At 41.9% G+C, this 27,697-nt stretch overlaps 1 protein-coding gene across 5 annotated transcripts in view; it reads left to right on the plus strand.

Moving 5' to 3' along the window:
* Positions 1-3,456: 3,456 nt before the first annotated feature.
* The window catches only part of SRSF11 (serine and arginine rich splicing factor 11), a 1,393,100-nt gene continuing 1,368,859 nt past the window's right edge, over positions 3,457-27,697 (plus strand). For 3 of the 5 annotated variants that reach the window (XM_044085835.1, XM_044085836.1, XM_044085834.1), the window contains exon 1: positions 4,047-4,138. Coding sequence is in view for 2 of the 5 variants with exons in the window: in XM_044085832.1 (XP_043941767.1) it covers positions 4,017-4,138 (122 nt within the window). In the remaining 3 variants the exon portion in view is untranslated. Of the gene's footprint in view, positions 4,139-27,697 lie in introns of all 5 variants that reach the window. The other 2 variants (XM_044085832.1, XM_044085833.1) reach the window with 2 other exon arrangements.

A 27,697-nucleotide genomic window follows, 5' to 3' on the forward strand; every position in this document is an offset into this window, starting at 1 on the left:
GAACAGCTAGTCACTGTTCCCACGGGAGGAGAAAATATACTAGATCTTATTATCACAAACATGGGGACAAAATGCTCCACACCGGAAGTATATCCCTCATTGGTGAGATCTTATCATAAACTAATCTCACTGGAAATCCACATCCTGCCCCCACCCCAAACAAAAAAGACCACAGTGAAGAACTTCTCTAAAGCAAACTTCACACTACTCAAGACTGGTGTGGTATCCTTCAAGGCCCCTGAGCCAGTGGAAACCACAACCCAAGCTGCGGAAGCCCTTACAAATGCCTTCTATCAACACCTCCAGGACTGCATGGATCACGCAATCCCAAATAAAACCAAGACTCTTTCCACAAAGGGCAAACGTCCAGTCTGGTGGACCCCAGCCATTAACAAACTTTACAATAAGAGGAGAAAGCTATTACATGACAGAACAAAATCCATAAAAGGGAAGTCACCCCTGATCATTATTAGTAAAAAAATACGAGCACTCATAAAATCAACTAAGGCCAATTTTGAGAGAAAAATTGCCATGGATTCAAAGGACAATCATAAGGCCTTTTTCAGCTATGTTAGGAACCTGGGTGGAAACTCACAGATATGCTCAGAATTAGTCCAAAATGATACAAAAATCACTGAACCCACAGACATTGCCAACATACTGGCAGACAGGTTCAGTGCAAACTTCACCCCCCCCCCCTAAAGGAGAGATAACTATCCCAGCAGAGTGTAGCCTCCCAGACAACTCAATTGCGCAGGTGAAAGCTGCTCTCTCTAAAGCTAAAAACACAGCATCAATGGGACCGGATGGTGTCCCCGGCTGTGTGCTACACGAGCTAAATGAGGAATTAAACCCGCACATAAGGCAGCTGTTTAATCTCAGCCTTACCACAGGATACGTGCCCAAGGAGTGGCGTACGGCAACTGTGGTCCCACTCCACAAAGGCGGTGCCTCTACGGACCCTGGTAATTACCGCCCCATAAGCTTAACAAGTCTAGTCTGCAAAGCTATGGAGAGGATCATAATGGAGCTCATAAACAAAGATATAGGAGACTTGCAGACATTGGACCCGACCCAGTTTGGCTTCGTCAAGGGCAGATCATGCCTTTTGAACTTGGTCAACTTCTTCGAAACAGTCACCAAGGCCATTGATGAGGGAAAGGCAGTCCATACAGCCTATCTTGACCTTGCAAAGGCCTTCGACACAATACCCCACTCGGGTATTGTAGAAAAACTTACCAGCTTAAATGTAAACCCATATGTCACAAGATGGGTTGCAAACTGGCTTAAGGACAGAACCCACAGGGTTAGAGTTGCTGGCGCTATGTCAGACTCCAAGCCGGTCACAAGCGGTGTCCCACAGGGCTCGGTCCTTGGCCCCCTATTGTTCGGCATCTACTTCTCAGAAGTACAGGCCAACATGGGAGGACTTTGGCTGACAAAGTTTGCAGACGACTGCAAACTGGGCGCCATAGTGGAAAGTGCATCGGACACGGATATCCTTCAGAAGGGACTCACGGAAACAAATAGCTGGTGCCAGAGGCATGGCCTGAAGTTAAACGCCAAAAAATGTATAGTCATACCCTTTGGGAAAAACAAGGTAACCCCAAGCTACCATATAGGTGGCAATCCACTAAGCACAGAAGAGGTTATCAGGGACCTGGGGACCCAGGTTGACAGTGGCCTTTCTTTTGACGCTCACATTGCTAAAGTGGTTAGAAAGACCTTCTACATTGCCCACCTGATCATGAAGGGATTCACATCCAGATCTAGTGAGGTCATTGTTCCCCTGTACTCTTCACTTATCAGACCAATGATCGAGTACAATGCCCCATTCGGGATGTATCGCACCCGACATCTGCAGCAATTGGAGAGACCCCAAAAGTTCCTCACCAAAAGGATAAAGGGACTCCAAAATCTGTCATATGCTGCCAGATTGAAGAAACTCCAGCTCGATTCAGTTGCATACCGTCTGCTCAGAGGTGACATGTGCCTGACATACAAGGCCATGTCCAACCCGGAATTAATGGACATGCTCCACCTCAAAAAATCCAAATCCACCAAAACCACTAGAGCAAGCGACTTAAACCTTAGCTGGAGGGATAGATTTATCACTCAGAGACTCCCTATGCTGTGGAATAAAATCCCGGTCCATGTGAGGCAGAGCACCTCGCTGGCTCTGTTCAAGAGAAATCTTGACCTGTGGATGGGAGATTGTAGGTTTATCCCGGGAATCATCTATGTGTCACTGCTGGACAGAGGCACAACAAACTAATGGGCACAGTATTTTTTCATATAAGGGGTGGCGTAAGCCACAAAAATTTGGGCTAGGCTTATAAATGCCTTAGGGCAGATAGCCTAGTATAAACCTATGAACCTATAATGGTTAACATGTTTACCTTACAGACACAAGGTGCAGCACTGATTCTCACGTGGGGTTACTGGCTAGGCTTAAAATGGCCCACAAGACCAGTTAGCCTAGTAGTGATCTATGAATATTGATACTAACAACCTGAGGGTTAACAAGTTCTAGGGACTTGTAATGAGATTTGTAGTCATACCTCTCAACCTCTTAAGAGCAAGAAATCTGAACAAAGCTATAATGAATGGAGGAACAAAGGCCCAAAAATACGGACAATTTTTAAATATTGCTCTTACAAACTTAGAAAGTTGATACAATAACAGGTTTTGCATTAGTATGAATTTTATAAAGGATACGAAGTCTAAAACTCACAATTCTGTCATTATTTTCCGACTTCAGTCCTCGATGATTTTCCAGAAAGAAAAAAAAATTTTTTTGAGAAACAAACCAAAAATATGTGGCAAAAATCTGGACAATTGAGAGGCATGTTATAATTCAGCTGCAAAAGTACAATCCATAGCTTTCAACAAATCAGGAGCAAATCTAGATAATCAGGGACACTTTTACAAATTTATCACAATTAAACATTATATATTCAGAGAATAACAGAATGCGGACTAACATACATTTTCTGAAGTAAAAAAAAATCTATAACCACATCTAACTTACTTCCTCGCGGCTATGTTCATTCTCCCATCTTGCCTGAACCCACCTTTCTGTTTCTCTTCCACTGTTAGTCTGTCTACCAATCTTTTTCTCATCCCCGTTTCTTTCACCCAATCACTGCTCCCCCAATTTAATCCGTAATCGTTTCCTACTAAATTAGTAGTACTAATACACCCTCCTTACCGACTCGTCGATCTTACTTTTCTACTTACGGTTTTCTGGATTATACTCTTTCTCGTCCTCTATCTCATTAATGCTAACACACATAGTGATCCTATGTGAATTACTATTGCTCTTAGATCTCTAGCTATTAACACGTTAACGTGTCTTTGACTTACGTGAAATAACATAACTTCTAAAGTATATGATAAATGTCTTTAATATTTGTCTCAATATTACCTGCAAAGTAATGCTTAAAATGTTCTTTTTTATTGTTCATGGTGAATATGTATTGTGAGCGGAACTTTTTCCCCACACTACCGCTAAAAATGGGACTTGTGCCCAATAGGACTTTTCCGGTAAATAAAACCGAATAACTAAAATAAAACTCTAATTGTTGCTATTAATTGTAAAGTGTAAATCACCACCTTTTCTCCAAATATCACCAGTTTTAGGAGGGGTTAAGAGACAGTGGCAACATTTAAGCAAAACCAGAGACAGCTAAGCGATTATATGGGATCCCGTCTACCAGAAAGCAATTACGACTATAATTTTAATGAATTGAAAGAGAACAGAGATCGGAAACCGTAGCTTGTTGTGGTTCTTTCTAGCCAAGACTGCGCGAGCGTAGACGCAGTGACTTCTGGGATACTGCAGAACTTGGGAGCTGTTGTGTTAGTGTTCATGACCGTGTTTCTGTTTGCTGCATTACATTCGTAGGATTTTTTTTTTCACTCAAGGGATCCTTTTGTTGAGTCGTCTGAATATAGTGTACTAACTGTATGTGTTATTTTTCTGTATTTAATGTGTTAAAGCAGGGTAAACAGACATGAGTTCCAGCACTGATGTGATCCAGGTGACGAACGTGTCGCCCAGTGCCACTTCGGAGCAGATGAGGACTCTTTTCAGCTTTCTGGGAAATATCGAAGAATTGCGATTGTTTCCACCAGAGTGCGTATTCTATTGATTCCTAAATAAGATTGTTTTGTGGTTATAAAGATGTAAATTACGTAGTCCAGTACTGTAAAGTTGGGTTTTCATTTAATCCTCTTTCTAAAGGGGATTAGGCCGTGTGGCCTAACCTGCTTATAAAGCCTTATCTAATTTACTGCTTTGATTATTTTTGGAAGTGAACATTGCTGGAGGGGTAACTGGTATGTTGCCTTTAGCCGAATGTTGAATTGTGGGATCATTTGTGCACGTAGCATTTAATTTTGCTCTGCATTGTGCTTTATGTATTAGTGTTGGGTTTCTGCTTTTGATGTGTTAAAAGGTACAAGATGTATAGGCATAGAACAGATGTCAGATTCATATTCATTCAGAAGGGCGAGTCTGCATTTCTTAGATTAGATTTATTGTTATATAACTTGTTTGATATGTTCATGCAATACAAACAGCTTTGGTAGTAATCGTGCAGTTTTGTGTATGAAGTTTGGCAAACCGCTTTCCTGTTATGAAGTCTTTCTGTGTGGAAAGAACCGCAGACGTTCTATGAGTTATTGTTTCGGTAGGTACTGTGTGTTAACTTCAGAAGCAGGTCACACTTTGTTCGACTTGCTCGGCATTCCAGAGATACGATGTATTGCCCCAAATCAGCTGTCATTAGTGCTTGTTGATGGAAACGTATCTGATGTAAGTGTTTTTGATTTGAACGGTCTGTGTACTTTTTCTAGTGCCTTTTCTGAAGCGTCCTGCAACTAGGAGTTTTATTACTGTTTTGTGAATTAAATAAACATATTGAGAATGTTGGGGTGAACAGTTATGGAGCGGAGTGCTGGTGATCTTGCAGGGTAATGTCATTGAATTCTTCCTGCACTATTGGAACACTGATCCAGGTGGACCTTTTTAATGATTGGGAGACTAAGGATTCTTGGTGTTAATACTCTTCATATATCGTTTGAATCTTGCTGGTTACTGGGAGTAGATTAGTTTTTTAGTCATTCATACGAACGAAATTTGTTGAAAATATTCCTGCACTTTTATTTTTGACCCAGCGCTGTAATCCAGAGGCCCTCCATTCTGTATTTAACATCTTCCATAGGTTTAAACTTCTGTACCAACTGGAGCACAATAGGTAAAAACATCACTTCCTTGTCTTATAAGGTGGCTCCAAGTCTTTACAGCCCATAACATTCCGAATCAGTAGCACCTTTAATGGAAATTGTGTTAAAATATCACTTTTATATATTTTTTTTCTAAGTTTATGGGAAAGATGTCTATACTAGCTAAATTTACTTACTGTACTTAACCCCTTCAACCTAAATCACACTTCACAATCCTCTCCTGCCTCCTACTCCACTCCTTTCTTTTGTTTTTCTACTACCTTACCTTATCCATTTCATCTCTGGAAACCTTTGCTTGACCTCTTTCCTCCCTACTCACCTAAGGTACCTGACACCTTTCTCTGCACTCATAATCTTTTTAACTCCCTTCTCCTTTCTTTTATAACCATAATATGAACACTGTCTCTCATAGTAAAACATCACTCATTTTCTCCTCACTGTCTCTAATCTGTAGGATCTCTTTAAATGTCTTATGAGAATTTTCATTTGTCATATATTATTCTATGTCATAAATAACTGTTCAGTTTTTCTCACTTTTTTTTTCCAGTTCATGTCATTTGTTTTTTTTCATTGCACTGCATTATGAAACATTTGTTCCATGTTTATTTTTTCACTCTTATGTTTTGTAGTGTACCATAATACTTTGTGATTTAAAATAGCTGTAGTTGATTTTTTGAAAGATTGTGATTGTGGAGCTTTTCTCTCTGGGCCTCTGCTGAAGTTGAGCATTTTTTCTGGCCCAGTGGGAGTTTCCCTGTAAACATATCAAGTAAATAAATACGGACATTTACAATGAGACACCAAGTAAATAGCTAATCAGAAAGTTTGTGCGATTGCTTATATGTTTACATTTACATGTGCTGGATTTGTCATTTGATGTAAATTGCAGAATCAGTTATACAGTGGTTCTGTTTTCCATATTTTATGTTTTGGTGTTAAGTTTGGTTTGGTATGTGTTTTCAACATAACACAATGTGGGGGCTATTCTACTTTAGTTACTGACAGTCTGCAGATCTACACAGTAGAAGACACAGTAGAAGTTATTCATATTTTAGATATTTAGACATTGAAATGTAGTTGTACGTTGTATAATTGCTGCTTAAGGCCGTGTATCTGTAGTGCTTTGTCTTACTATACTGCCTTTGTGAAGTAAACTGCTGCAGAAACGGTCATGTGTCATGTCAGTTGAAGTACTTTGGAGGTGGGTTAATTTCTGTTTCATAACCCTTTGGCTTGTATTTTCTTTACTAATAACTGAGATTATGTCTTGGTGTTCTGTGTTGTAGCTGGTGCTAATATACTTAGTTTGGTGTATTTAGCTTAATTTGTGCCATATTAACGGATATATAGTTTTGTTGGTGCGCAGTCTTTTGGGTTTTGCATTGTTGTATTTTTAAGGACCCCATTGAAGTAAAATGATTGTTGCAATGCCAACCCATTCATTTATAAACATTTGGTAAAATAGTGGACTCTCTCAATTAAAAACTTTGAAATCGTCACGTATTTGTTTTGTCCACCACCCCCATAGCCTGTTTTCCCATACATAAGACAAAATAGTCTTAATGTGTTAAGGAGGACATGTGTTGTCTTATAAACCTTATGAGTCTGCCCTAATTGCTATTTTTTTTTTCTGTTAAATTAGTATTATGTACTCTGCAAAGTTGAAGACCAATCTGTTGTTTATGTCCTTTTGGTTTGTCACAAGATCAGCTGATGGTACTAGTTTCTGCTTTTAGATCCATTTACATTGTAAAAAAAAAGTGTGGGGGCTCTTTTTTTGTACTCCCCAGTAGTGTCCTTAGAGCAATTACTCCCCAGTAGTGTCCTTAGAGCAATTACATGTTTAATAATGTACTAGTTATCAAGGAGTCTTATCAACAGCAGAGACCCATAAAGTATATCTGTATAAGCTCAGCAAATCCTACCCAGGTGTCCTGCAGAGACCTACAACGCCATAGAGACAAAAGGAGAGACTTTGGAGTGTTATTTGTTTTGGTTTTTCTTATTGCTATTTCCGCCTAAACGCTTGTTTTGTGGCGTTTATTGCTTCTCAGAACTCTCATTTTACACTGAAATTGCATTTATTTGTGCTTGCACTTTAAGATTTGTTTTTTGCTGTAAATTGTATTTTTAACTGTTACTGGCTTCCCACTCAAGTACGACAGCCATTACTGCATTATAAAAGTGTTTTTGCATTTTGTTTCTACTGTTTTCTTGAACAAAAACAAAAAAGTCTTGCTATTTTCCTGCTTTACTAAGCTAGAAAAGTCCATTTTCAGATACCTGGACTGTGTTTATGCTTCTGTGTTTGGCCATACCTTGCTTTGGCAAAAAAATAAGTTTCTTTGTTCACCAGTGAGAGTGGGGAGCTCTGAACAGCTTACCTGCCCTTGGAGTGGTTTCTGTCCATAAACTGTAGTTTTATTGGCCATTTTGGGCTAATTTCTATCTTTCTGATGTAAAAAACGCTTTTGCGTGCCGGGCAGCGCCGGTTAGCTAGGGTTAAACTATTCCCGACTCCATGAAGCCTACTCTTCAGTTTTTCCCTTGAACTAGACAAACCAACTTTAGCACTCAAACCATTCATTTTACAGCCCAGCACTTACTTAAAACTCATAACAAGCACTTAAATACCCGTAGCACTAACCCCCTTATACTGTCTAGAAGGACAAGGCTCGCTCTCCATCCACACCAGTCAATCAGAAAGATCACTTTGCTATTCAGGCATGTCCAAAGGGCAGTTTCCGGTGTACTCCCCAGTCCAACTGGTGAATCTGGGCATTTTGAGGCAATGTTACAACTGCCTCATGTACACAGACAACCCTCTCCTCCTACCACCAAACACTAATATATGCGAGAGATGCAATTATACAGCCAGACTGGAGGCAAAGCTCTCTCAACCCCAGACTGTAACGGACTGTCAAGAGGAGAAGGGTAATACTTCCAACATACCAGTTTCACATAGACCTAACAAACCAACATAGGCAAATAACACACATAAATACACGAAAGCATACTCGGAGGCTCTAAATAAAAAATCTGCTAAAGCAACAAACCTCCAAAGCAGACGTCCAAGCAGCCTCCACAATCCATCGCCAACCATGAAACACATACTTCACATAACCAGTGTGCCACGCAATCACAGCCCTTAAGGCAAAATAACATACCAAAACATACTTGTGATAGGCGACTCTATAGTCAGGCACACTGATGTCCCACTAACTAGGCTGGACAAGGAGAAGGTTACAGTTAGCTGCCTGTCGGGTGCCAAGATCCGCCACATAACACAAGCACTCAGGTCACTCCAGAACAAGTACAAATACGACTCTCCTTGTACATGTTGGTGTGAATGACCTGAGACATACCTCCCTGGACTACATGAAGAGAGACCTGGAAGAGATCTCTGATCATGTAGCCCGGCAGGTATGACCCTGAGTAGCATCCTACCCTCGCCAAGAATGATGCCACAGTATAAAGGAAAAAATGATCAACTTCAACAATTGGCTAAGTTTCTTGTGTCATTCAAAGGGGATCCAGTATCTGTCTGCCTGGGATGATATGCTCGATAAGCCACGTTGCTTCGCAAGAGATGGCTTGCACCTGCCACCCTTTGGCTTTTGAATAGTGGCAAAGGTTCTTGCCGCCCCCATAGTGCCTTTTTTAGGCAAGGCTCAAAAGACAAACCCACCACCGTAAATAGCACAAGTAACCAAAAACTGAGGATAATGCTACTCTGAGCCAGAAGTCTAAACCTCAAAATGCACTCACTTGGGGCACTCCTCAGTATGGAGAACATTGATATCTGTGCAGTAACAGAAACCTGGTTTAAGGCTCCAGAGAGCACCCCAGCACTACCAGGCTATAACTCGTACCATACCTTTCGGCCACAGAACCCGGACCGAAACACAGAAGTCGGGGGTGTATCCATATTCGTCAAGGATACTCGCACCTCCAGGTTAGTGGCGCAGCACTATGCATCAGAGATCATCCAAGTGTAACTAGCAACGGACAAAACTGCAATCCAAATTTGTAGCTTGCTACAGATCACCCACCATGACCCAGGACCCCCATTCTGCATTTCTGGAGACACTGGAAAATGTGAAGGTCCTACCAAACACCCTAATACTGAGTGATTTCAACTACCCAAACATTAACTGGGAGAAATACTGAGTGATTTCAACTACCCAAACATTAACTGGGAGAACTACTCTAGTACTAACTCCCTTGCCCAACGCTTCCTAGAATTTATAAACTCGAATGCCCAGGATCAACTGATCAACACCCCCACCAGAGGTGACAACATATTGGACCTGGTCATCACCAACATGGGCGACCGGTGTTCCACACCAGAGGTCAATCCCTCGCTGGTTAGATCAGACCATAGACTAATCCCTCTGGATAGCCACATTCTGCCCCCAACCCCAGTCAAGGGAACCAACGTGAAATACTTTTCAAAAGCAAACTTTGCGTTGCTTAAGACCGAGATGGAAAGGTTCACAGCCCCCACGCCAATGGGCAGTGCTGTACAAGCTGCTGAAACCTATATAAAGGCACTCGTCATCTGCAGGAATACATGGATTGTGCTATCCCAAGTAAAACCAAGACTCACTCCTCCAAGAAAAGGAAACCAGTTTGGTGGACCCCTGCCATAAACAGGCTCTACAATAGAAGGAGGAAACTAGTACAGATAAAAGCAAAATCCCTAGAAGGAAAGACATCCCTGATCAGTATCAGCAAGAAACTACTATCCCTCATTAAATCATCCAAGGCTAGCTTCGAAAGAAAAATTGCCAAGGACTCCAAAGCTTTCTTTAGCTATGTCAGGAATAAGTGGCAATGCTCAGAGTTAGTGCAGAATGGCACAAAATACACTGAACCGACTGATATTGCCAACATTTTGGCAAACAGGTTCAGTGCAAACTTCACACCCCTCTCACCCCCTAAAAGACCCATCACCATACCAGAAGAATGTAAGGCCCCGGCAGTCACCGACGCACAGGTTAAAACAGCCCTTTCCAAATACAAAAACACAGCCTCAGTGGGACCGGACGGTGTTGCACGCTACGTCTTACAAGAGCTCCAAAATAAACTAACCCCTCACCTGAACACAGTGTTCAAACTCGGTCTCTCTACAGGCTACGTGGCGCACAGCAACAGTTATCCCACTCCGCAAAGGTGGAGGCACAACGGTCCCTGGGAACTCTCCCTATAAGCCTGACTAACCTGGTCTGCAAGGTTATGGAGCGCATATTCATTGAACTGATTAACAGACATTGGTAACCTCCACACTTTGAACCCCACGCAGTTTGGCTTGAAGCGCAGATCATGCCTCCTAAACCTGGTGGACTTCTTTGAGACAGTTACCAAGGCATTAGATGAGGGTAAGGAGATCCACACAGCCTACCTAGACCTCGCAAAGGCTTTCGACACTATTCCCCATTCTGGTATTATAGACAAAACTCGTCAACCTGAACATTAACCCCAACGTCACGAGATGGGTTGCAAATTGGCTCATGGACAGAACCCACACGAGAGTTGCAGACTCTCTCTCTCTCTCTAGGTCCGAGACTAAACCGGTTACAAGTGATGTCCCCCAGAGCTCAGTCCTAGGACCCCTCCTGTTCGGTATATACATCTCTGGGGGGGGGGGGTACAGGCAAGCACAGGAGGACTTTGGCTGACCATGTTCGCAGACGACTGCAAACTAGGGACCATAATTGATTCTCCGGCTGATACAGACACCCTCTAGAAGGGTCTCACTGAGACAGATACCCGGTGTCAAAATCATGGCCTCAAGCTGAATGCCAGAAAGTGCATAGTCATCCCCTTTGGAAAAAACAAAGTACCTGCGAACTACCACATAAGTGATAGTCCCCTAAATATAGAAAAAGTAGTAAGGGGTCTGGGGACCCAAGTAGATAGCAATCTCTCCTTTGATAGTCATTTTTGCCAAGGTTGTTAGAAAATCCTTCTATGTGGCCCACCTAATCTCAAAAGGGTTTTCATCCAGAACAAAGGTTATTGTGCCTCTCTACTCATCACTTATTAGACCCATTATAGAATACAACGCCCCATTTGGGATCTACCTTACAAGCACCTGCAACAGCTGGAAAGACCACAAAAGTACCCCACCAAGAGGATTACTGGCCTCAGACAGCTGACCTATGCAGCCCTACTAAAGAAACTCCAGCTGTACTCTGTTGCATACCGCTTACTCAGAGGTGATCTCTGCTTGACATACAAGGCCATGTCCAACCCAGAATTGATGGATATGCTCCTTGAAAAAAAAAAAATAAATAATCCCTTGAGAGCCACACGCTCTAGGGATGTAAACCTTACCACAATGATAAATAGGATGTGCTGGAGGGATAAATTCTTGACCCAGAGACTCCCCATGCTTTGGAACAAGATTCCAATATACATCAGGCAGACCACCTCACTAGCACTCTTCAACAGAAACCTTGACGGGTGGATGGGAAACAGAAAATTTATCCCGGGGATCACTGCAGTGGGCTCTGCTGGACAGAGGTGCAGGGAACTAATGGCTGCGCTGGTCAGATGCACAGGGAACTAATCTAAGGGGGTGGTGAAAGCCAACACACTCTGGCTAGGCTTATAAATGCCCTTGGGCAGATAGCCTAGTACTTGCCTATGAACCTGTGTTTCTGACCATGAACTGGAGTGGCAGTGGTTATCCGATCAATCAGGGATAGATGTAAGAAATAAAGCTGTATGACATAATTGTACAGAAATGGGAGTCACTAAAGTGGATCATTTTGAATTTGCATAAGGTAGTCTGCCTCCAGACTAGTGTACATTATTGTGATTTTAATGTTGGCACCACTCGTGGAGTGTATTGCCGTACTTCACAGCAAGTGCCTGGTGATGGGGTGTTACTATTATGGACTGGATAGAACTTTAATATTGCTTTAAGTAAATGAATTTGATTTTAAAACAAATGAAGGGTTAGAGTTTTTTAATTTGCATACTTTGGAGAGCCTTGGGACTCCAGGATTTGTATCTGATCATTGTATAATGTATTTATTTTTCGTTTGCTTTTTCTTTGCTGATTTGTGATGGGGCCCTCCTGAGCTGAAGCCCAGGAGAAGTTCTCCACTTAGAATACAAACCTGAATAAAAGTGGAGTTGATGTGGTGGCAGTAGAATATGGGTAGTGTATTTTAAGAAAAATAGTGGTATTTACTGTAGTGTACAGTAGTAGCATGCAGGTGTTTAAATAATGGTATACAGCATTTACAGATAATTTACTCAAACGAGCCATACTGTGTTAGACTATGCACCGGGTGTATATCGGACAAATACTTTGCTTTTGTAGGAAAACATGGCTTGGTAGTGAATTTATATCTCTATAGAGGCAGCTCCAGGAAAGGATAATTTAAACAGACGAATGTTTAATAGGATCATAGAATCCTAGGAGGTTACTAGGCTAATGGCTCTAGGGCTCTTAGCCTAGCCAAGTTAACCCTTATTCCCAAGTGTGTCTTTTTATGAGTAGACCCCGAGTCCGCATCTACTTCTCCAATCCAAGAGGGGTACAGGTGGAACTCCTGGGGTGAATTTACATTTTCCCACCCAGTCATCCAGATTATGCTTAACATAGATTGGAAGTCTGTTCCAGAGATGTAACCTTTGTGAGACGAATCTTTTCCTCCAGCAAGTCCTATTGATGTGCTATCCCAGGTTAAGGTCCCTTGAGTGTGTGACACATGGGCTGTTTTGTCTTGCGAATGTGTAGCATTTCCATTAAGGCAGAGTCCAGAAATTGCCTTAACTGCAAGGCACAGGTCGCCTCTGAGTAATCTGTATGACACTGACTAGAGAAAGTGATTTCAGTCTGTCCACATATGACATGTTGGAGACCCTGGATTTTCTTTGTAAGAAGCTTTTTTTTTTTTTTTTTTTTTTTTTTTTTTGTCTCTTTGGTTGTTGCAGGTGCTTGGAGAGGTTCATACCAAAGGGAGCATATTATTGGCCTGATGAGGGTAGAGTACAGGTGGATTATAACATTCTCTTTTTCTGGAGGCAGTTCCCTTGCTTATGAGGTGAGCAATATAGAATTGTCCACTTATTTTTATTTACTGTGGAAACATGGTGATCAAAGGTATGGGTGTTTATCAACCTGCGTGCCCAGATCTCTCACCAGTGATTGTGTGTTAAAGGATTTGCTATTTATGTAGTATTTTGCAGGAACATCACCCTTGTTGATGATGATGCATTTTTTTGCTTTAAGTCCATGACTTTGGCACCAATCGTTAATCGGTGTGAGTTTTTCCTGCAGGATATTGACATTGTTAGGCGACTGAATGACCACTTCTAGTTTGCAGTTATCTGCAAACTTTGTCAGCCACAGACCTTTTGTTTTTGCCTGTACTTAGGAGAAGTAGGGGCCCCAGAACAAACTGCTGTGGAACACCACTGGTTACTAGTCTGCCAGGGGAGGCAGTTTTCTGTTTTGACTATGAGTTCTGTTGGTGAGTCAGTTTGCAACCCACCTGACTATATATGGGTTGATACCCAGCTGGGTGAGTTTATCAATAATGCTGAGTGAGGGAATGGTGTCAAAGGCCTTGGCTACGTTCAGGTAGGCTGTATGCACAGTTTTACCCTCGTCTAGGGCTTTGGTGACTGTCACAAAGAAGTCCAACAAGTTTTAATGGGCGCAATATCCCTTTAATGAAACTAAACTTGGTAGGGTCGAGTATTTGTAGATTACTTATTTTTTTGTTGATGAGGTTCATAGTGATATGCTCCATGATAAGTAGTTGGGTTGGGTTTTTGGTTACTTTTTTCTGTTTTTGTGCTTTTTGAGGTTTAATGTCATCCAGGAAGAGTAAATGCCAGTGTGGGAGACTGCTTCCCCATAAGACCGCCACGATAAGTATCTTTTTGCCTAGGTGCTGCTCATTACCTTATGTCTTGTTCAGTTTGTCAGGCGTTTGTCCCCAAAACTCTTTGTAGTAGGCTTTCTTCCCTTTCCTTGTATCTAGAGAACCAGCAACTTAAGCTTCTTGCTGCGGGTAATAGGAATGGAACTTCCTGTCCTGAGGGTTAGCTATCTGGGGAGAAGGTGCAAAAGGTAAGACCAGAATCTTCTGCTGTCCAGCCTCTGCCGGGAGTTTCTCCTGGGGTTGTTATGCACCTGGAGGCTCACCTGATTTGTTTTTTCAGATTCTTCTACTGCGTCTGTGTTGGAGACCGGTGAGGATCTGGTGGGCAGCATGTCCGACGAGGCTTTGTAGGCGTCTGTTTTGGGCATTCAGGGGGAACCACAGTTGACTGTTTCTGAGGGGTTCTGAAGTTAGAGGTTCCTGCTGCAGTTGCGGAATGCCATCGTGAGTCTGGGCCTTCTCAAGTTTCTGGGATGGCTGTCCCCTTAAAAAAGAAACTGAAAACTAACCATGTTTCTTCTGCTCCAAGGGATCCACAAAGTGAGTGGCAGGCCTTTACTCAGGGGTCATTTAATGCTTTACTGTTGTGGCCTCCTCAAAGGGTTTCAATTCCTGCTCTTCCTTGGTCCTCCTCTTCTCCTAAAATACCCCCAAAATTGCATTCTTCTGAGGTGGATTCTGATGACTCCCTTGCTTATTCTACCCAGATTCCTTCTCCTTTAGACTAGGGGTCTGAGGAGGAGGATTCTCGTACTCTAGATAATCCTTCTGAGGAAATTTCCTTTGGGGACACTGTCTCTAGGATGATGGAATTTTTCAAGTGGGATTGTGTCCAGGACTCTGATATCCGTAAGAGATACTATGAGTTACTGCAGATGGACTCTCCTAAACCTGCCTTCACTCCTCATGGCTTGCCTGCTTTATTGGATGTTTTTTCTACTGCCTCTAAAGCACCAAATTCTCTGCCCCCCACTCCCAGGAAGTCTGATAGGTTTTTATAGGGTGCTTGAGGATTGTTTCTTTTTGTTTAAATGTCCTGCTGCTGATCCCTCTGTGGTGTCTGTATCGTCTGATAAGCTATCTCAATTGCTTCCTTCGTCCAAGTTACTGCCTTCTGACAAGGACAGTAGAAGCATGGATAGGCTGGGTAAGAAGGTTTATACTTTGGCTACTCTAGCTTTTAAGGCTATTAATTGTCAGACCCATATCTCTAGGTATGTCTTGGTTCTTCTTTCTGATCATCCAGACTGAGAATAAATCTTCTGCTCTTTCCTTGCTTGAGACTTTCTGAATTTCAGCGAAAGTGCCCTTCTGAGCCAGCCTTTGTTCGTAGGCAGTTTCGTCACCCTCCTAAAGGTAAAAAGGGTATTAAACAGACTCCTCCTGCTAAGGTCACTCAGACTGCAGAGATTCTTTAGCCTTCCTTTCCTGACAAACCAGGTGCTATCTGACTATCCACTCGTTCCCAGCCGCATTCCTCTTTTTCTTAGCCTTTCTCTTTCTTTTCCCGTTTGGCTCCGAATCAGCCAGGATTCTTGGGTTCTGTCAGTTGTTCAGTAAGGGTACTTTATGGTCTGGATTTCCCACCCTCCTCGGGAACAGCTTCCTTTTTTCCCCAGAGGTTCTTCAAGACCTCTTGTCTCGGGGGTACTATTCAAGAGGTGCCTGTGTTCCAAAGGGGAAAGTGTTTTATTCAATAATAATTCTAGTGCCCAGAAAAGAAGGTACTTTGAGACCTATTCTAGACCTCTCCCATCTGGACACCTTTCTGAAGGTGCCTTCCTTTCGAATGTTGTCCATTTTAGTCACTTTTCCACTCTTGCTCCCTCGGGCCTTTCTGGTGTGTCTGGACCTCAAGGATGTTTATCTCCATATTCAGATCTGTCCTCTTCAGGAGGATTTTACGTTTCTCTACTTCTTGGCATTTTCAGTTCTGTGCTTTGCCCTTTGGCCTTTCTGCTGCCCCAAGGGTGTTCACCAAATGCCTTGCTCCTGCGATTGCCTTTTGCAGGTTTCAAGGGATCCAAATCTTTCCTTGTTTGGACAGCCTGCTGATTTTAGGTGTCTTCTCCAGAGATCCTTTTGCAAAATCTTCATTTTTACTATTTCTCTTTTTCAGAGCCTGGGGTTCACAATAAACTTCAAATAGTCTTCCCTGACTCCTTCTCAGGATGATGTCTTTCTGGGTTGCAGGTTTCGAACTGTGCCAGTGCTGGCATCCCTGCCTCCTGCAAAGGCATTAACTCTCTCATTTGTTTCTTTCAAACTGTTCTTCCCCTGGCCTCCATTACAGCCAGGGAGTTTGAGAACTCTGGGGTTCGTGGCTTCCACCACTCCATGAGGAAGTTCAGTGGTTTCTGAAGTCTGTGTGGCATCATGTGCATCCTCTAGACTTTCCTGTTCCTCTTCTCCCATGTCTCAAGAAAGAACTTCTGTGGTAGATTCAGCAGTTGCCTCTAAATCTAGGACTCCCTTTTAAGCCTCCTCTTTCCTCTCCGGATCTGTTCACAGATGCTTCAGATGTGGGATGGGAAGCAACATTTAGCTCCCTGAAGGTGCAGAGAGTGTGGTTGTCTCATTTGCGGAAGGAGCACCTTCTTATCAAAGAGATGAGGGGCTGTTATGCTTGTTCTTCAGGCCTTTCATCCTCTCCTGCAGGGCCTCTCAAGATATTCACAGACAGTACCACAGTCATGTGATATATCAGCAAACGGGGGTACGAGATCTTACCATCTTTGCTGGCTAGTGGTTCTGGTATGGGATCTGGCTATCCAGTGTCTAGTGACTCTTCAGGCAGTTTACATTCCTGGCAGACAATCTGAGCAGGTCCTTCACTGAATCCCACGAATGGATGCTTCACAGGGTTGTGTGTCTGGAAATTGTTCACCAGTGGGGGGGGGGGGTACTTCTCCAGTAGATCTCTCTGCTTCCCCTCTGAACAGAACTTTCTGGTATGGAAGGTGGACGCCCTCTCATTTCCTTGAAGGGGATGTTTATGCATTCCCTCCCTTTCCTCTCCTCTTGAGGGTCCTGTTCAAGATTCAACAGGATGCTCCCAAAATCTTGTTGCTGACTCCTTTTTGGCTGCAGCAGCACTGGTTCCCTCTACTTCTGCATCTAGCCAGGGGAAATGATCCCAAGTTACCTCACAGGGTGGCTCTCCTCACACAAGATGAGGGGACTTTTTTTTTTTTTTCTCCCCCTCCGCAATCTGACAGTGAGAGGGTGCTGCATACCTTAGTTGTGTGTAGAGAGCTCAGATTTTATTCGGGTAAAACCTAAAGCTATCGGAAAGTCTGACCAGTTATTTGTTTGTTTCTTTTTATCCTAGGTCTTTAGGTTTGGCTGTTTCCAAGCAAACTATTTCCACTTGGATTTCAATGGCTATTTCCTTTTGTTATACTTTTCATGGTGAGAGCTTTCCTTCTATAAGGCTCATTCCACTAGAGCTGCGGCGTCTTCTGGTGCCTTTTTTAAAGGCTTGGACGCTAATTCTATTCTTGAAGCTGCTACCTGGACCTTCGTGCATACCTTTACCAAACATTACCAGTTGGATGATATCTCCAGAGCTACAGCTGGTTTTGCTGCTGCCATTCTTCATTGCTTCTTGGAGGGCTTTGCTGCTTTCTCCTACTCCTCCCAAGTTTTTTCTTGAGCTTTTGCACTCTCCCATTCATAAGGAATACTGCAGCGGTGTAAAGTTTTACCATACAGTAGATGCCCTTGCCTTCACCGCTGCAGTATTCACTCCTCCTTCCATCTCCCTGGTCTTTTTCCCTTCCTGGATGGGCAAGTTCTCCTTAGTTTTCCTTGGATTGCTGTTCCTACTGGGGCAATCGGTTCTGAGGATGGTACGCCTGAACGTCACCTTTATGCCCTACCTTACGCAAGGAGTGTGCAGATGACGTTCAGCGTGCCTTAAAGCAACGGCAGAATTTGTAAACTGACCGGAGAGCTTCACTACAGGGAATCACCGCTGCATAATTCCTTACAAATGGGGTAGGCAGGGATGGGTAGGCAGGGATGTCTACCATTGTGGTAAGATTTTACACAGCTGTATTTTCTGAATGTATAATACCATTAACTACAAGGTCTTCAAATCTGGGATTTTCGTTTGAGTTTTCAGATGTAGCTAAAGAATGCCTTGCGGTTTTCCTTAGCTAGGGATGCTGATTTGGATTCATAAGTAGCTTTAGAGGACTTTTAAAAGCTGTCTTATTTGCTTGTTTAAGTTGAGGAAGGAGTACTTCCAGGTTTGAGACTGTAATTTCATACTCTTTTTGTTATATAGCCTGCTGATGCCCACCAGGTGGGTTTGCTCTTCTTTGAGGATCTTACTTTGGTCCTATCAGGGATGACAGAGTTAATACAATTGTATGGATGCTTTATATAAAGCATTTGTGTATATCCCAGCATGGGTAATCTCTCCATTAGTGGGGGGAGGGAGTATGAAGCTATTTATGCTTTCATGTAATGGGTCATAATTGCCCTTGAAGTCTTTTAGTCTGTTTGCTGCTGGGGGGGGGGGGGGGGGCTGGTGTTATTACCTCCAATGAGACTGATTTGTGGTCAGACCTCCTCATGGAGGGCAGCACACGTGGGGTGGTACAACGATCCCCCGTGTTGGTGGGCACCAGATCCAGAATGTTTGAACCCCTTGGGGTGTCAGCCAGTTGGTCCAGGGCACTGGAGTTAATGAAGTCAAGGAACGTTTGGGTGAGAGTGTTTTGGTACACGTATAATTAACCCAGTCACTGGACAGGTAATTAAAGTTACCAAATACTAGGGTGTTTGTAACTTGATTGCCTCAAGTAGATTGAGGTAGGCTAAGTGAGTGTCGGGGTTCATGGAGGGTGTCCTACAGCTGGCAGTAATATGAAGAGTGGTCTTACCAACAGTTAATTGCACTTGAGTAATTCATGGGAATCTCTCTGTTTAACCAGTCTGTAGGTGTATTTGTCTTTTATGAATATTGATACACCACCTTCTTTACTTTTCACCCCTTTCAGCTTGAGATCTGAGCACTCAATAAGGCTGGAGTAATTTCTGCAGCCTTAAACCAGGTGTCCGTGACTGCACAGATGTTGGCATCTTCCAAAGGACTGCTTCCAGTGAGTGCAGTTTCAGATTTAGACTTAGTGTTGAGCAGTCATAACTTTGATTTTGTTTTTTGATGGTCTTATTATATTGGGAGTTTTGTCCTTGTGACACTGCTTAAAAAGGGCACTATGGGGCTGGCAAGAGCCTTAGCCAGTAACCAAATTCCCAGAGGTGACTGAAGACCATCTCTGGCAAAGCATCGAGGTCCGTTGCTCATGACATCCCTGGCTGACAGGTACTGGATCTCCTTAGAATGGCACCAGAAATTAAGCCAATTATTTATGTCAAGCCTTTTGCTTGTTTTGAGGCATCATACTGGGTGAAAGTAAAATGCTGCTTAAGGCTAGGGACATACCTGCATGGGAGACACAATCAGTGAGCTCAGTCATGTGTCTCTTCATATAGTCTAGTGAGGTACGTCTCAAGTTATTCACACCAACATGGACTATGACAGAGTCCTAACAGTACCTGTTGTTGAGAGACTTGAATGCTTGTGTGATGTCAAATCCTGGCACCTGACAGTTGACCGTGACCTTTTCCTTATCCAGCCTTGTGAGTGGGACATCTCTGTCTTACAGTGGAGTCGCCTATGACTAAGATGTTTGGTTTTGCGTTTTGCCTTGGGGAGGCTTGTCTGTTGAGACACTGGTGCATGAGCTGTTGTGTACTGGTGTTTAGCAGAGGATGTATTTGAAACATGCTTGTGCGTGGGAGGTTTGTGATGTTTAGGTATGTTTTTGATGAGTACCTCTGCATATGTAGGTATGTGTGTGGTTTTGGATGGTGAGGGAGGTGAGGTGTTTGTGTGTGTGTGCGCTGACAACCTGTTCACTTCAGATGTACTGTACTGACAGGTGTACAAGGGGAGTATGGATTCTAGGTTTTTAATAATATAGATGCCTCTCTCACATGTTGAATTTGTCTAGGCAGGTACAAAGCCAGTTATAGCTTTCAGCTTAATAGGAAATATTTTTTTGTTTGGTTTCATTCTGTATTGTGAATAGGAGAAAATTCCATTTCTTATCAGTGCTGTTATTTAATGCATACATGTGAGTGGTGGTATGTTTTGAAATACTTTGGGAGTGTGTATGTGGAAGTAATGTTTGAATGTTTAGGCAGATTAAATACATTCAAATTGCTGTGAAGTGTATGGACAAAGTAGGAAATGTTTTGTGGTGTGTACTGTCTTGAGTGTGTGCTATGTCAGTGAGAAGTGGGGAGCAGCTGGTAATATGGCTGTGAGTTTTTAAAGTTACGGAAAAGATCAGCAAGTTGAAAATTCCGTTTTGGTACTGCTGTGGAGTTTTGAGGTTGAGGCACTGACCAGTAGCTTGAATGTAAAGATAGTATATATGTGGTGTATGTTTTCAGGCTTTCAAAATGTGTAAAGGTAAGTGAATTTAAAAAGCATTGCCAGGTTTGTTGAGCTTTTAGTAAGTCTAGCTAATGTACAGCTGCTTTGCTAGCTATTGAATTATTGTCATTAGGAACAGGTAACTTCAGATAGTCTGAACCACCATGAGTATCATTAAGCAAAGAAAAATGATTTGTGGATTATGCAGAATTTATGGTATGTGTGGTTTAATAGTTGGGGCTTATCTTACCCCTGGTTTTACTTGATATACATCATAGTTTTGTTTGTACAAGGTTTGTTTACAGTGGACATTGTTTTATTTTTTTAACTCTTTCACCGTGGTTTAGTTAAGTCTATACAAAATGTTTTGCAGTTGGCATTTATGCAGTGGAGAATAATTTAAAATGTAAAACCTGATGGTAGTTGTGGCAAAGCAGCAGTTACTCACAGGAGCAAGTTCAGTAATTGTATTGTGCTACGCATTAGTGCGGCTACGAAAACAACTGAAAAAATATTTATATACCTGCCATGTTTTCCACACCACTAAGAGAATTACATCACTTTTTGGTGACCCTCACTTAAACCTGATTTGACTGCTCAGTGGCCACTGAGCATAGAAGATAAGGCAGGAATTAAGTGTCAGTAGATGTTCTCTGTATGTGTAGGCACATGCAAGGATATGTGTATAATCTGCATATCTGTATTGTGCTTCTGTCGACACGAAAACTGTGATTTAGAAAGGAATGAATTTCAAGGTGTTATAGCATTATTTAAAAAAAAGGTAAATTTTGTTATGATTTCTTATACTTTTGTTCATTCTGTCATACAGAACAAGAGTTCATTCTTAAGTGTGTTACATCGCAGCTACAATGCTGGAGAAACTTCACTGGTACCCTAGAATAACAGTTTTTGTTAATGTAACCTTTTCTGGAATAAGATAAAAACAGAATTTAAAACTACAAATATTTTACCATCTGAGTCTACATGTGTTAGTAGTCAAAAAATGTGCACAACAGTATTGATTAGCAGTTTGGGCTCTTGGCGGCACTGGCAGGGTAGTATGGGTGGAGTGGAACAGGATGCAGATAGCCACAGTCCCTTGGAGGAGGGCAACATTACAGTGGGCATCTGTAGGGCAGGGTTTCACTTACCAAACCACTGGTGTTGGTTCTCTGTGGGGAGCACACAGATTCGTGCATAGGTGGGGGGGGGGTTGAGTTTTCTGTGATGGGGATAGGCACCACCCTCAATCAAAGGCAGGGATGGGATTTTAATACATACTACCTTTGCTAGGATGTCAATGAGAGCTCAAACTCCCATTGTCTGTCTGAGTGCCCTCTGGGTTGCTCTTACCTTAGTGAATCAAGGCTTCCCACTACTAGGTAGTAATGAATGGGTTAACATCCTCATGACACTTGCACTTTGCATCAGTTCTAGTTTCCTATCCAGAAGATAGTCTGGGAACACATTAATGTGTAAAGTACCAGCATACAGCATTATCTTTCAAAAATACACTTGCATAAAAATAATGTATAATTGCAGTAAACCATAATTTGGTGTGGTTTATGGTTTACTTACTGCTGGTTTTGATAACTTTGCTTCCTCGTAGTCACCAAACTATATAATAGCCGTGAGTAGATCTACCGTCGCTCACTTGTGACTGTGGTTTATTGCTTACTTGTAGCACTTTTGGGTCAAGACTGTCTGATTCTTCTCAAACGGAAGGGCAATAGGGCTGATTTTAAAATGTCAGTGGGCTGGTTTTGTATTCTCGTCACAACAAACTGATTAGTAGAGTCAGTGCATGGTTTGTGTAGACAGTGTAAGCTATTAAAGACGAGATCACTCGTATTGATAAGCAATATGACTAGCAATATTTTAAGCACTTGTTATTCAAGGCTGTATCCATCTATAGTTGTGTAGATTTTCAGTACTGTTACTTTTTAGTTTTGAAATGGTAGAAATCATTACAAAAAAGCTGTTATTGGACAAAGGTGTCAAACTTGGAGTAGCAAGACCGAGCAGTGGCAAACTTCAGAACACTGTTAAATAAAAGCTGTAATGACTCCATTTTCACTTGTTTAGTACTACTACTACTATTGGAAAAATGGAGCAGCTTTGAAACTGTAAGTCAGTAAAAGATGTCCGTATCATACCTGCTTGTTTGCAGGTTTGTGTTGCTACTAGTTTACTAATGCTGACTGCTGTTAGCTTGGACAGCACCATTTAAGTGTAGAACAAGTGAGTGAGCAGTAATAAGTTTTGGAATGGCATCCAAGTGGGCATTATTAGGTTGCAAATATTAGTAATTTTTTGTCAAAGGTCAAAATTATTCATGAAGAAAAAAGATTCTTTGGAAAAATGCGTTACTGGTTTTTCACATCTGAGACTATTGTTTAGGTGTTTTCAGTAAATTGTAACTGTGTTCTTTTTAGAGGGGCTTAACTTTTTTTTTTTTTTTTTTTTTTTCTTCAGCCATTTTGCTGATGAACTTTTATAATATGGCTATCTTTTATCTTTGGTACAAATACTTAAACTGGTGGCTTTACTTCATGTGTGTTTAGTCCACAGTCTGTGCTACACCTGCCTGCGCTTGTGTTCTGGTCAAGAAAGCCACTTACTGGTGTATTGAATTTCCCCTAGTTGTTCACCTACTTTTAAGCTCTGAAATATTCTACATTATTGGAATGATGTGTGTTATATTCGAGTAGGTCTTGCTGACATTTGATCATACCAGGCATCCAGTCATAATGCCCATTTTAAGACCTAAGGCTTAATGCATCTAACATGTTGTTATACAAGATCTACAAAAATAAATATACAAGTGAAGATCTCTGTTTCAGAATCTGCCTAAATGTATTTATTTATTGTGTTTGACTGGGGTAGTCCAAAACGGCTGCGATAACCCTTTTCAGGGAAGGCCCTTAGTGAAATAGTTACAAATTGGGCTTTTTTATACAAGAGAGAAAACAAAAAAAAGCTTAAAGCTACAGTATGGATTTGAACTGAAAGGCATCTATAATGCAGAAAACTTATAGTTGGTAAAATGTAGCGTTCTTGCATATTAATACCTGACAAATTGGTGCACACAATGAGGTTTAGATGTCAATTTACGAGTAGGACAAATGTGAGAGGAGATGAGGGACATATGAGTAGAGAGAAGGAGAGGAGTATAGACGTAATATGTATATTATGTTAGCAGAGAGAGTGAAAAGTTGTAGTAAAGTTGAGGTAATGAAGGTGGTGAGTTTGTGGGGGATGAGGAGAGCCTGTAGAAGATGGGAGATTAATATTGAGAATTTGTCTTGTGTTTATATAGGGAATAATGTACGGGCCATGGTAGTCTAGCCTGGGGAGGTGCAGTAGCAAAGCCATGTGGTTGTTTGTTTTTAGCAGGTTTTTGAATCTGGATAGGTTTGTTTTGGTGTCTGATGTAGGTAGGGATAGAATTCCAGATTTTGAGGTGTAGTTGTGAGTACAAGGACTAACCAGCAGAGTTGTGAGTTTTAGTTATGGTTAATAGGAACAGTCTGTGGAGCTTAGTGATCTCATGCAGGGGTGTAAGATTCCACTAAGGCTGGCACTGCAGGACTGTTTTGTGGTTTGTAGATTTGAATTATGGACAGCTGGTAACTGAATGATAGGCTGGCTACAGCATCCACACTCTTAACTGTTTTAAAGCTAGGTAATGGTGGGGCTTTGTAGATTGGTTAGTGGTGAATTTAACTATATTGCTAAAGTAGGTATCAGTTTTTGTTGGTAGATCTGCCCCATCTATGCCAGCCTTCAACATACAGTAGTGAAAGTGAGATATAAAGAGGCTATTGTTATTTTTGGCATTGCTGGTTAAAAAGTCCAATTTTTCCATGGGTTTTATTGATAACTACCTGAAGTTTTATATTTAAATACAAACTATAGTGATGTAAAGTAGCTTTGTATGGAGTAAAAGTTCAGTAAGAGTGTTTAAGGTTGTAGGAGTTCTTGTTGTACAGGATGCAGATTTTGGTGTGAAGTGCATACCTAGGGTTTTCTTAGGATTCAATTTCAGAATTGTTGAGACAGGTTCTTATACAAAAGACTTTTGGGGGTTTTCCTGAAGTTCTAGGAGGGGCTTGGCTGTGGTTATTGGTGTAGCAGTGGTTATTGGTGTAGCATCACAGCATACTGAATGACAATTGTGTTAGCACCAGTGTAATGGTAATCAATAAAAATATTGAATATGGGACCCAGAATTGAGCCTTGTGGCTCGAAGTATTATCCTAAGCCCATGGTTCTCCACTTGCGCATAGGTTTATAGGGGTGTACTAGGCTACTGGCCCTGGAGCCATTACATGCCTAGCCCATAGGATTACCCTGTCATCGTGCCACCCGACCTTAGTTCCCAGTGACTGTCGAGTTAGAGCCACTTATATTTATCATGTTTCCATAAAAATGGATACTGCTGAATCAGTTTGTGAGAGCAGCAAATTAATTTACCCAGTTGCCTTTGTTTTAGTTTCATTCATTTTGTATCCGGAATAAGATCTGATACTGTCTCAAGATGTTCCACAACACTGTAATGTCCTTTCCTGGTTTTATCCGGTATTTAATATCTTCTGCAAATAGAACCAGCTTTTCCTGACCTGCCACACCAGTTATATTCTTGAATTTCTGAGTCCTTTATTTTCTTTGCCAGGGGTTCTCTATGTAATGCATATAACAAAAGGGAAAGAGGACACCCCTGCCTGGTTCATTTGCGTAAGCAGGGGTTCTCTATGTAATGCATATAACAAAAGGGAAAGAGGACACCCCTGCCTGGTTCATTTGCGTAAGCAGAAGTTATCAGAGAGGACCCCAGCCACTTTAATTTTCGCCTCCGATCCCTCATATATCCTGCTAATCATCCTTATAATTTTATCAGGTAATGAATATACTTACATTGCCTTGTTTATAAAGTCCCAGCTTATTCTGTCAAATTTCTCTGCATCAAGACCCACCAACAGCTGTGGTATTTTCTTACAATTCTGCTTCCCTCAGGTTCATCAGTGTTCTGTTAGTGTCGTCAGATGTTTGCCTCCCCTCCACAAAACCACATCGGTCTGTATCTTGTCAATTTTGGCATCACTTTTGCCAGTCTTTTAGCCGTTATAGACATAAACACGTTATAACCATTGTTAGGTATTGATGTGGGCCTGTTCGAAAATGGATTGTTGCCCTCCTTTGGTGTTACAGCTACCACTGTTTTCTCTCAGGATGGTGGTATTTCTGTTATAAACAAAACATTCCAGATATTTTATCATTTTTTTCCCCCTCCTAGCTTCCAAACTTCTACAGGAATACCATCTTTTCTTGGGGACTTTCTTATAGATTGGTTGTACATCACTACTACTACAGGATCTCTGTTGTATAACATGGTATGCTGGAGGTGTTGGGTTCAAATCTCTTCACTTCTAGGCAGAACTGATATAGCAGAGCTATTTGCTTGGCTGTCTTGGATTCTGTAACAATCTAATGTACCAGACTGAGATAAGTATACTTTTCTGCGCTTGCATTGCACTGTACTGCATTTATACATTTGTTTCATTGTTTATTGCTGGTCTCTGTGTGTTTGCATTGTTTGTTTCCACCCCCCCCCCCCCCAACTGCTGTTGTACTGTTTAAACTTGGTGGCTTTGGAATTGCCCGCCCCTGCTATAAATTTGATTTTGGTCACTCTTCCCATTCCTATCTCATTTGCTCACTTAAGTGAGTACAGTGAGATAATTTTGGAAGGACTACCCCCCCCCCCTTGTTTCTTTGGTTTTTAGACTGTCCTCCCTGTCGCATGTCATCTGCTTAGTCTACGGAGTACAAAGAGAGCAATTAGGAAGGCCAATCCCTTAGTTTCTTAATCCTGAATTATCTTGTGTTTCCTCCCTCTCCACAGGGGGAAAAAAAAAGAAAAACGTTTTTACACTTTATTCAGCTGCTTTTAATGAAATTGTGTTCTTACTGTATTACCTTATTTTTGCTAGATGCTCTTAAGTGTTCCAGTGCTTTTGTTGTGCTGCATTTATAACTGCTTTTTAGTAGCCTGATTAATCTGTTATTCTAAGTAACTTACTTTTAGTTTTGGTTTTAACACTTGTGCTTCAAGCCAGTTACTTTACATTTTAAGAAGGTTGTGTGGTCTACTCTCTTGTGGACAAACGCTCACCAAAACCCTCTCTCCATAAGTCTGCCCAAGTATTCGGAACACGTTTTTATGTCTGGACAATTCCTATCACTTTCTCCTGCTTTCCTTGTCGACATGGGCATACTGAGACAGTGTATCAACTGCCTCATGTTTACTGACAGTCCTCTTCTCCTAGCACATAATTTTTGCAAGAAATGCGTCTACATCAATAACCTGGAATCCATGCTCTCTCTCGTGCCACAGTCAGTATTCCTGACAAACAGGAGATTGCCAGCACAAATACCACACCACTCACATCACATAGCCAAGCACAACACACATCCACCGAAGCAGAGCTCCTCAATAAAAACTCACCTAAACAGCAGAGACCTCCAAAGCACACTCTCAAGCATTCCCCACACAACAGGCAATACACCAGTATCTCACAAACACAGCCCATAAGGCAAAACAGTAAACCATCACAGCCCACAAGGCATAACAATAAACCAAACATACTAGTCATTGGAGACTCAATTGTGAAACACACCAATGTCTACCTCACCAGGCTTGACTGACAGAAGATCACGGTCAGTTGTCTGTCTGGTGCCAGAATCCACCACATCACTTGCGCACTTAAGTCTATACACAACAAGTACAAGTATGATTCTGTCATTGTCCATGTTGGCTTGAGATGTAGCTCCCTGGACTATATGAAGAGAGAGATGATCGAGCTTTGAGTATGTCCCAGGCAGGTATGACCCTAGCACTAAGCAGCATTCTACCTTTACAAAGAGTGATATTGCAATACCAACAAAAATCGAAAACTAGTCTGTGAAACAAAGGGAAACCACAAAGCCGCCTTCAGTTACATCAGAAACCTCCATGGCAAGGCCCAAGTTTGTGCTGTTTTAGCACTTTTAACAGTATTGCTTGCACTGATCCTGTTGACTT

This window comes from Protopterus annectens, chromosome 10.part0, assembly GCF_019279795.1.
Source record: "Protopterus annectens isolate FY-2018-M chromosome 10.part0, PAN1.0, whole genome shotgun sequence".
NCBI lineage: Eukaryota > Metazoa > Chordata > Ceratodontiformes > Protopteridae > Protopterus > Protopterus annectens.